General features: G+C 32.3%; 1 protein-coding gene across 1 annotated transcript; it reads left to right on the plus strand.

The window, feature by feature from the left end:
- The first annotated feature begins 1828 nt into the window (after positions 1-1828).
- On the plus strand, positions 1829-7427 carry LOC132716724 (uncharacterized). The gene is made up of 8 exons (XM_060700046.1): positions 1829-2367; positions 3230-3379; positions 3656-3830; positions 4205-4386; positions 5092-5251; positions 5516-5673; positions 6482-6607; positions 6882-7427. Exons 1-8 carry the CDS (start codon positions 2073-2075, stop codon positions 7325-7327), a joined length of 1692 nt encoding a protein of 563 aa, XP_060556029.1. The 5' UTR covers positions 1829-2072; the 3' UTR covers positions 7328-7427.
- The last annotated feature ends 4435 nt before the right edge of the window (positions 7428-11862 follow it).

Genomic DNA, 11862 nt, shown 5'->3' on the forward strand with positions numbered 1-11862 from the left:
TTTGATACTGTTGAATCTCAGTGGAGCTCTTTTATTAATACCAGTAATTATAATGATAGTGGCGATGACACCAGCATGAATGACGATGGTGATGATTCAGTTGCTGATCGACAGATTGATAGATTAATTAATGCTAAAACAATATAAAATGAAACCGCTGGTTTGTTGTGTTTTAAAATGTATTACACCAATCGAAAGCTTTAGATCTTAGCTTCATCACAGTATAAACTTCAACACATCTTTTGTAAATTGACATTAACTGTTAAACCTACCATATGTCAGACCATTTTACATACGCAACCCGTTATCTTTACTCGAAATACCACTGACGTCTGCTAGTTCTGAAAGTGTTTATTGCCACTTTTTATGTTAATTCTTAATAATTGACACGCAACACTATGCACATTTATTACATTAATTATTATTATCTAACTTACCATAAATTAACACATTAAAATGTTGGGGGACAAAAAGATAATAAAATCAATATTTTAACCCTTTGTATATACATGTATGACCTCTAACAATAACTAAATAAACTATTAAAGTATCTATAACATTAACAATGTGGCATTCAATTATTTGATTTAAGATAGTCAAACTATCCTTTTGTGTTACTTTTAACCGAATTCCCATTTTCAGGTTTCAAATGACAAAAAATAACCTCTAGACAATAGCTTACAGATTTTGAATAAGGCTGCTTCCACGAAGTCATTTTGAAATAAGGCTGCTTCCACGAAGTCATTTTGAACGTCAGTTTTTATAATTATGTCAAGTCTCAATCTTAAAGGGGAATAAATGCGGCATTTTATCAATTAGAGTTTAATTTTGATAGAGGATATATTAAATTATTGTATAGATTCAATACTACATTTTTCAAGGAGCTGAATACATTCATATTATGCGAGCCTCTAGCGAGCATAATTTATTTTATTCATCTCGTTTAATTAATATAGACTGAATATACACGAATATAGTATTCTATTTATCATACCTTTATCATACCTAGAACAAAGACTGCTCAAAGTGCAAAAGAATCATGTTCTAAGCATATTTACAAATAGCAAATTATCAAATCCTACAAATTTTTAAACTAAAAACATGTTAATGTTTTTTTTTTGGACAGCAGGCAAGTAATGCAGTACATTACCATTACTTGGACCAAGAAATGCAGTACATTACCATTACTTGGACCAAGAAATGCAGTACCATTACCATTACATTTGAGCATTTAACAACTTCTTTTTGCCAAGCTAAGATATTTTGCAAATTGATTGATCACTTTCAACCGTTGAGATTGGTACAAGGTCGGCAGCTATGTAAGAAATTAAAGTTTTTATGGCGTTTAACTGCTTAGGGTTGTTCGGAGTACATGTACATATTTTTGAAATTGAAAAGGATTCTTCCACAAATGCTGTGATTTTTGCTTCACTTACTGCCTTCTTTATAGATGACTCAAGATATTAATCTCTGTGTTTTACCTATAAATGAAAATACAACCAAACTGAATTCACATAACATTGTTTTTTTAAGTAATGCAAAGTAATGCGTAGTAATGCACCTCCTTACCTGAATTTTGCATTCCAGTACCATAAGAAGTAATGCAAATTGCCATGCAGTATCATTACATTGCATTACTCTCAAGAAAGGTAATGCGTTCTTACTGTATTACCATTACCCAAGCCTGCGGAGGAGTCACTTTAAAAAAAGGATATAAATACCCGATTCATGATTGATATTCGGTTATTTACTCCGACTATTCAATCCGAAATAACAAAAAAGCGGTCAATTATCCCACGCTAAAATACCTTTGTTAAGACAAGTATAATACTGAAGGGTTTACGTGGACTAAAAACTTGTCGATTGATTACAAGGTAGTGTACCTACACGCAAAAGTACTGTAACATTAGGGAAAGCAGAGTATGTATCTTTGTACATATAAGTATTATAAGGAGGCAAAACCTTAAACTTTTGTCATCACATATTCGGACAACGTGACTTATTTTGAATTTATAATTAATAGATGAACTTCGAGGAATTGTCAAATTTGCAATATTAATCCATACACAGAAATGTTAAGACACAATAATGTCGTGACGTTGCATAACAGAGTAACAGACCAACCTGTAACTGTTGGAGTTGGAGATGGAGCTCTAGAGCTCGAACCACCTGAAGAGGGCGCCACTTTAGAAAACCCGCCAAATGGAGGATATCGAGCTTGGTTAATAGTTCTTTCATGCGCTTTGATAAATGCGTTGCTAAGCAGTATGGAGTTGTTGATAGTTGCCTCTATTCTCAAAATGGCGTCTGATGCCGGAACTGACGGAGATATTGTATCACTGTTCGTGGCACTTGTTAATCTGTACGGTAAGTTTGCATTTGGAATATTGACATGTATTTTATATTCATATTAATTATAAACTATGCCGTGTCCTACTGTCTCATTATGATTGAATTGTTATTCGTTATTTCTATCATTTATTAGTGTAATTCAATGGTAATTATAATGTATAATATATTTACACTATAATAAAGTACGTATTAATGAAAGTTGATAATACTATACCCTAGTATTATACATATATGATACAAAGCATTTAATATTTATTTTTATATTTTTTGTAAACATTTAGATTCTAATTATAGCTATCAAAGTTAATGTGTATCTTTACAATATACGTATCATAAATGATATTAAGCGTCATATATCAGCAATAAATTTCTTATAAAAAATCTAAAGTAATATGAATATGAAAAAAATAGAAATACAGTACCCTTTAATGGAGGGGAATTAAAAAATCGTATAATAATTCACAATCCGCAAACACATATACATACGTATATGTGATATAAATTGATTACACGTGTTTTCATCTTAATTGTTTCAATGAAATTGCAGCCAGATAAAATCATAAAAATATACTCGCTTAACAAAGCATTGCAGCTTTAAATATCTTGGAAAATATGAAACCAGTTTATTAAAAAAATTATTTAAGACGGTTACCATGTTCGTAACAAAGGCTATGGCAGAATCAAATCTTTTAACGCTCATTTCAAAACTTACAAATGGAAATTAATGAGTTATAATAAATAATCCAATCTTAAAATAATACAAAAACTATTATGCAGGTTATTAAAAATGAAGAAAAAGTAATATTCAATGGATTGGCGTATTTTTCTATACAATTTGAGAGCGTTTATTAAATTGTATGTTTTCATTTTTTCACAGCTCCACTGGGTGCAGTTGTTATGATTCGTTTTGGTTACCGGGCAACAGTTTGTGTTGGAGCCGGTTTCGTCATGATAGCCGTTATCGTACTATCTTATCTTGCAGCGGGAGCCGAAGGCGGTGTAAAATTCTTTCTCTATGGACCCGCAGGTGAGTTCAATTCTAATAATACGAAACACGTTACTGAAGAGAGTAAAACCACAATTATAGTGAAACTTTTTTCATTTTCATTTGTTAACAAACATTTACGTGATGTTCTAAATTGTCGAAATAAAAATAATTAACTGACCGATCGGTAATTAACTGTTTGATCCTGTGTATCGATTGTTTGATTGATTGATTGATTGATTGATTGATTGATTGATTGATTGATTGATTGATTGATTATCGTTTCATAGTAACAATTTCTATATTATGATTTTTCAGCAATAGGCATGAGTTTCATCAAACTAGGAGCATTGATACCAGTGTTAGAATATTTTACAACAAAGAGAATGAAAGCGTTATTCTTATCAAGACTTGGGACATATGCTGGACAGATTATCTTAATTTTCATACTAATAAGAGATCCACCTGACATTAAGCGGAGGGCTTTTTTAAGGTATTTTTGTAAAAATGTTTAGGTGCACAAACGAAATTATGCATTTCAATAAATATATAGCTACGAAATTAGGTCAGAATGATTTGATAAATATTGTTCAAGATTCATTCAAATTGAATTTTTAAAAGCCCTGCAAATTCATGAAACGAGCGAATACTAAATGATCCGACTTATATGAATTAGCTAAATATTTTGTTTCCTTATTAAATGTATGTGTATAGTTATATAATGAATACACATTTTGATAAAAGAATATTCCTATTGATACCATTTGACATGAAGACACCGTAATAAGAAAGGTGGTTTTGTTTCACCACTTATAGCTGAATGCACTAGCCTTGTAAAAAGTTCAGCTTTAACTTTTATATTTTAAGGGGCTGCACAGGTTTTTGCATCGGAATAGGATTGCTCGGCTTAACGCTACAGGAACTTAAACTCAACATGAAAGATGGAACAGGAACATTTGTTGCAAGGACCGTTGGTGTTGGAAGTAAACAAATTCTAAAGAGCGCACTATTTTGGTCAACATGTGCTATATATTTCTTTTACCAATGGGGTAATTCTTTTATTTTGTCGTATTATTTATTTGAAGCCATTACAATGTTCAACGTAGTCAATAAATACAAAGCACATTAAATTTTATATATACTATTAGTTGTTAGTTAGAACTGGATTAAAACACACAATTTTCTTTGATAGATAACACTCTATTCGTTGTTTGTTCTAAAGTGAGCATAAGAACGATATACATTGTTGAAGCCTAGAAGGTACAGTCAAACGTGTATTAAGCGACCGGGCAAGGGAAACACCCAAAACGGTCGCTTAATGAAACGGTCTCTTAAGACAGTCAGCATGATATAAAAGTCAAAATTTATAAATGACATCTTTTTTATTCGGTGGGATTGTTTTTCAACTTCACTTTTATATAAATGTTGAATAATAAGTACGCTCCGATAATCTAAATGGATGCAAATGTAAAAATAACTTTCTGATATTTATTGACAAAACAGTTTCGATCCATTATGTACATGTTTGACATTTTTTCCAGAATTTTTGTAATTAAGTTTCAAACATTATAGGTAAACTAGCAATTATCTGTAATAAGTATGAAAAGACTTTTTGGTGAGCAAACTTATTCTTTATTTGTCTCTGTTATCAGTTTTTTATCATGGACATAAATGATCTCAGATCTGTACTGATCGTTTCAATAAGGTTTCTGTGATTTCTGGTAGTGAAGAAAAGTTCTATTATATATTTTTAGGCATTGAAACGCCTCAAGGTCAAATCCCCTCAATGGCTGTACACTTAAAGTTAAATGTGGCAGGGAATCTCTCTTACGCATTAATGCCGACTTTCGGAGAACTATTGGGAATGTTTTTAGCATGGATATTCAAGAAAGTTTACTACGAGGAAGAGAGCCGGTTTGTACAATTTTAGTAGACACATCAAAATTGATTCAGCTAATCCTCCAGAACGAATAAAGTTTTTAAGAACCTCCACCATTCATCGAAATCCCAATAATCATCATAAACATCATCATCATCATCATCATCATCATCATTATCATAATCATTATGATAATCTAGCTTAAGATGAAAATAATCAGGGAGGTATATAAAATTGCCAAAACATCATTTTCATGAAGTCACACTTATAGTTATCTCTTTGTTTATATTTACTTTCAGATTGCACAAGCGAAAGCTGAAGGCAGACCGCATGAAAGTAGTTTTTGGTATTTTATTTGTGGCAGCATTTTGTATGTCTATTTGTTGCTTTATAGCGCCTAAAGCAGTTACCGTTTGGTACTTCTTCCCATTTAGTATCCTGTTTGCTGCTTTGTTTGGTAAGGGGTATATTCTTCGATTGCGATCAGTTCAATTAAATGACATCATTACTTTTAAATATGTATCTTATTCATCACTGATTTAACATAGAATGGTATCAAACTTTGCTCTTTGAGCAATGTTTTCCGATGACGTGATACCTACTCCAAATATACATAGCCATAAAATTCCGTAAACTTCTCAAGTAATTATGCTTTAACACACTTGAAGGACTGTCGGTCCCAAATTTAGGGATCATGCATTTGTTATTTTATCTCAAGCTTTCTCTCAGTCGTTTTCTTTATTCTGCTGGTCGTGTGACTTTACTTTATGTGTTTGTTACAGCGATAAATACAGAGTAATATTGAGTACTTTAAAAAGGGGTGTCACGGTTAGAGAAAATGCTAACCGTTTAAACGGCAACTTAATAACCGTGTTAAACGTTTTTACGACCGTACTAATAAAATCCTTAGATTTTTTTATGACATGATATGCCGTTGTGTTCGTATTTTGTTGTACTCAAAATGATTACAATACATATCAGAATATGGAGTGACTATTTTCCGCTAGGGTCGTACCGTATACGATTAGATTGGGAAAAAAATTCATTGTTGAGTACAACTAAAATACAAACAATAATTATTGTCATATTTTGTTTAAAAAAACTAAGGTTATATTAAGAATCAATTAATTTTTTGTTTGCTTCTTTGTCAAATATTAACCTCGGTTACCTGTTATTGTATTTCCAAAAGTAGAACACGTCCTAAACACGATCACAATAAACTATTCTTAATCGTCAAAAATTCTGTAATGCTTTTTCTCTATCAGCATTTTGCGAAGGTTTACGAGATGATGCTGTCCCGGAAGAGTTTGGAGGGGAAAATGTGCGAATTGTTGAAGGACTTATCCTAATGTTTGCTGGTCTTGGTGGTGTTATAACAAATGAAATTGGAGGTAAGCCGGCTTATATAGAGATAAAATTGGCAGGTAATTTTCTAGAATAAATTTAAGCTTATTTAGTTCTGTTTTTGATAATAATAAAAACACTTTAAATTTGATTATTTTGGCAAGAATCATGAGAAGTCACCAGTGTTCTTTTCATACATATTTTGTGAATAGAAATACAAAGAAGGTTAAATGTTGTTTTCAGCATTTGGTTATGTATATTTTAACTGAAATGATATATTTTGGGTCTTCATTGTATAGATCTTTATTTTGACTTTTTAAGCTGCTCTTAACGATGATGATTTACACTGGAAGGAACTATTCTATTATGGTGGCGGTATGTTACTTCTATCAGCATTTGTCACATTGACTGTTCTTGGATTAATACGACACAAACTTATACCGTCCAAATTTAAAAGCAACCAAGTTTGCAAGCAGCCAAATGCATTGATTATCATTCAAAATCAGGCGAACCAGGACTCTCAACAACAACAAGCTAAGCCGGTTCAATATTTTCTCGGCCGCATAGAACCTCCACCAGAACAAGCAGTATCTAAAGGTAATCGACATATGAATGCCCAACCTTATCAGCAAGCGCCAGTAAATCTTCCAAATCAAACTGGCAGCTTTATGACGCATCAAAGTCAAAACAGAACGCAGCAGACTGTTCAGAGTGATGGCCCACAAAATCAACCACAAAGCGTTGTTACCATACAAGACCTTCAATAATTTGGTTTGAGGATATCCTAATAACATTTCAAATATATGTTTGCAAGAATGGCGAATAAGCCAACTTGTCATAAACTTATAATAAATTTCTTTTCATTTACATTTTCTTCAAACTGTCTGTAGTTAACTACGATCCGCGCAGTCTGATCAGGATCCATGTTGTTCGCTTACAAACCCTATTACAAGTAGAGAAACTGATAGCGAACAACAGGGATGCGGATGCGCAGGCTGGTCTTGATCCATGCTGGTCGCAAACCCATTATGTTGGTTTTGTCATGGCACGGCTCATATGTATTACGAAGTATGTAAGTTATGTTTAAAATTCTTCACACTATAGCTGGTCACAATATGATTACATAGTGTCGCTAAAAAACTGGAATTTTTCTAGAGAAAAAAGTAAACTTTACTTCATCTGTAATAAGGAATGCAGCTTCCCATATACAGTTTATTCATTCTTTAATTCAAATAAGACGTATTCGGTAAGAATTTCAATGATTTCAAAACATTTCTGTGATTTAAGACTCAAGGGTGAGCATGCATAATATATCTTAAATTTAGACCCAAGACATTACGATAAATCATTACGACCGTGTCGGCACTGTCTATATACTCGTAATTATATATTCCAACACAATATACAAAATGAATAGATATATATTGTCACATCTTAGGGTTCATTTTTTGTTATTTTTATGGAATTATTTCCGATATATTTTTGTATACATGAAACGTCCAACATGGAAATAAATATTATCTATAGGAGGTATTCATCGAACGTTTTTATTAAACACCGCTGCTTATGACTGTCATCGCGTGGAATGGGTGTATTTTCCTAATTTCATGTCTGTTGACAACCTTAAACTTTCATGTTCGTTTTTGTTGCGCATGCGTTTATTTAATCTCGATTCGGATTTGTATTATTATTGGCGTCCGCGCCGAAGCGCGGCGCCTATTATGGAATGAAATCAGATTTTGTGAAAGGGCGACAGCAACTTCTCGAGCCTTTTATAGTTGTTCATAATAAAAGCCGATCATTCCGATCGGTATGAGGGTACTTGATTATTAATTAGTCGCGATATGTACAATGAATGGCCAACTGGAGAATTTCGCAATGCAAACATTTTCAAATGAATAACCTTTTCCGTCAATAAATCGCGCTCTTCGGGGTATTTTTGTTTATCATTTTGTAGTACCAGTGGGTTATTATGGTATGTTATTCCGAAAGCTGTTAATAGAATGATGAGTTGATGACCTAAATATTCCGAAAATCTATTTATAGAGGGATGTACTCCTATCGGTAATTCCCGGTCTCTCCCGGGATTTACTAGTGACCGGCGAATAGTACCACACGTTTATTGTCCGGTCTCTCCCGGTTTTGGAGTAGATGTTTGATATCGTTACAGAACAGAACAAATATTTTACAGATAAATAAGTTTTTTTTCAAAATGAATGTTTGTCACTTAGTTTGGTTACAATAATTAATCAAAGCACAGAATGCGCTGAATTTGTTTGGGTCTCAGAATGTAAGAAAGGTACAGGTTGTGAGATTATATGTATAGTGCCACCAATGCTTTCCAGCGTTTTAATTGTAGTAAATTGGCTATAAGACTAATTGCAACACTGATATTCAATCCAATGTTTATTTGACTTAAACAATTTGAAAAAAATTAGCTGCCTTTACTGGGATTTGAACTCCAGACCTCTGGCTTCCTAAGCGAGCGCGAAAACCCTTCAGCCACGGTGAATTTATATGTGAACGGCCTGAAGAAAACCATATTATTCTAAATCAGGGCTTGTAACGACTTTAACTGTTGTTTAACACAGATGTAAATAGTAAATAATCCTGGAGCTTACTATAAGCATATATATTTATAAATAATCAAAGGGCTGCAAGTTCTATGGTATTTTCTGATCTTTGCAATCTGAATCGTACTGTATATCTGTATGTATTTTCCTGTATAAGTTTATTTTTATGTATTATAATTCATTTTGCAAGGCACCAGAGTTTGATACATACGGAATTCTACATTACTAGAGTTGCACCAAAATATCATTTATGTTCATTTTTTTACGACAGCTACACTTTATCCTTGCATATCATGGCTACTTCCTTAACAAAGACACTTAAAATAATTTAAAAAAGAAAGAAAAAGTTTCCTCGACTGGGATTTGAACTCCAGACCTCTCACTCACTAAGCGAGCGCGTTACCCCTGCACCACGGAGAACTAATACAAACAATGTCTGAATAACATCAGGTCATTCTTAATTAAGAACTACCATATTGCATTTCGGGTTTATAATCCTTATTAATTTCGAGGTATTTTGTTCAGGATAAACCTGTTGTTTAAAATTGAAATAAATAATTTAGCGAAAATCTTCTCGCCCAAACAGTCCGACATGTAGAATCTATATATTCCACTACTCGGGTTGTGTAGTATTCGGTAATCGACATCGCTAAAATAGTATTTTCATTGATAAAATCATATTCATCCGCGTAATTTGTGATTGAGCATTTATTGACAATTCTATAAGCCAACGCTATTTTTAAACTTTGAATGCGTTGTAATTTGTTGGATACTTGTAACAAAATAAAAATATTTCTTTCTTTTAAATCGCTAGTTTTAAGCTGTTTTGAGAACTACTTGTTGTTAGGTTTGTCGTAAACTTCTGTGTCAGAGATTGAATGTCCGCTTTGTATTTACTTATTTTCGATCAGAAAATACAATAAAACAATATTAGAAATCTTCGACCATTCGGGAATTATTTTGCTTGAAAATTAATGTGCCTGTCTTTGGCCATCTTTACGCAGTGATCTCCCCTGAATTTTTCGGCGTTAGTGTACATATAAAGGGAAGTAACCTCTTCAAAAAAGTGGACTACTTTCGGCATTTGCAATTAACAGCATTAGACTCTGAAATTTCGCTACCATTATTTGTTTGGTCTGACGACCCAAACAAATAATAAACACAGATCAACTCTCAAATTTATTAATTATTATTATACATAAACATACAATTCGAAAAAAAACCAACAACACAAATCGCATGTTTTATTTAATCTATATGAGATAAAAACAATAAATATGTACAATAATTGAGAAAAAATGTACATTTTTATGGCATTAATATGACACTATCAACATTTTATTTAATTTGTTATTCGTGTTTAGTAAAGATGCCGAGGAATTATTCAAAGTTACAAATCAGATTTTATGAATTATTCAATTGATTGATAATTTAAAAAATGATAAAGAAAAATACAAATGTACATGTATATGGTTTAAGAATAAACAATATTATATATTGAAAGATTAACCATGATTTACTGACATTTTCCAGTTAAGTTTTGACTTGTAATCGTCGGTCAATATGACAATTGAATTCTTAAAATAGTAGTAAACGTAAAAACTCAGTATTAAAATAGCGCATAAAACACAAAAAAAGAAAAGAAAACAATATTCATAAAATCTGTATTTTTTTTTTTATTAAAATAGATATTACAATTATTGTATAATAAACAATTATGCTCAACATGATCAACATGGTAATATAACAAGTGTCATATTGTGAACAGATACCTTAAGAGGGGGTCCTCGCTAATAGCGATAACATAATAAGGGACAAAATTTACACAAGTATGGTGTTGATCATGCGTTACACATATGGATTATAAATGATTGTATACATGTATATCCGTTGCTATTAATAACCACGATCATAAAGAAATAACAAGTAATATTCTAATTTCTAGCATGCCAATCAAAGTTATAAATAATGAACAATTTCTTTCGTCCGTTCATTCATAAGTGATATACAATTCTGGTAAAACCCAATGAACCATTGAAAAGTTTATAAGAATATCTTGTCATCATATATCTACAAGTTCGTCTGCACCTGCTGCTTGGACGCCCTTTGATGCTTTGCATCAATGCTTTTCTTGTACGGATCGTATAACAGGCTCTTTTATTTACACTGCACATGAGCACCGGCTCGGACGCGGTGACTGCACATGCGCGCTATCGGCTCGGAACGCCGAGCAGTCGCCTTCTAGATTTTCTTCTGAGCACAGGCATTGTCTCATTTCTCTTATAAAAATTATCTTAAATAATTAAATTTTTGAATTTGAGGTAAAGTGAATCAAATTATATCACATTTAAATAGTTTAGATCTTTACGTAAATTTTATGTCCAGCTTTATTTGGGACATTTATTCCAAAATATTCAACTTTTTAACTCTGTTTTTATTTCGAGGTCTGACAGTCCGCGTAGTAGTCAAACTTTAAATATTATTGATCAATTGTTGCACCTTTTAATTCTTAATAAAATTGTTACTTAAATAAATTATTTTAACTGTTTATCGATAGTGTTATTATTGTGTTAAACTACGACTGTCCAGCCGGCGACATTTATTTTTAGTCACCGTCATCAATCCTAGAAAGACAAGACTTTGTGTCTTCGTCTGAATTTCTACATCAACAATCATCACTCGAGATCTTAGAACAACACAGAGAACAACATAAAACATCAGCCTTGATT

This window comes from Ruditapes philippinarum, unplaced genomic scaffold (assembly GCF_026571515.1).
Source record: "Ruditapes philippinarum isolate M1 unplaced genomic scaffold, ASM2657151v2 ctg6216_1_1_1_1, whole genome shotgun sequence".
Taxonomy (NCBI): Eukaryota; Metazoa; Mollusca; class Bivalvia; order Venerida; family Veneridae; genus Ruditapes; species Ruditapes philippinarum.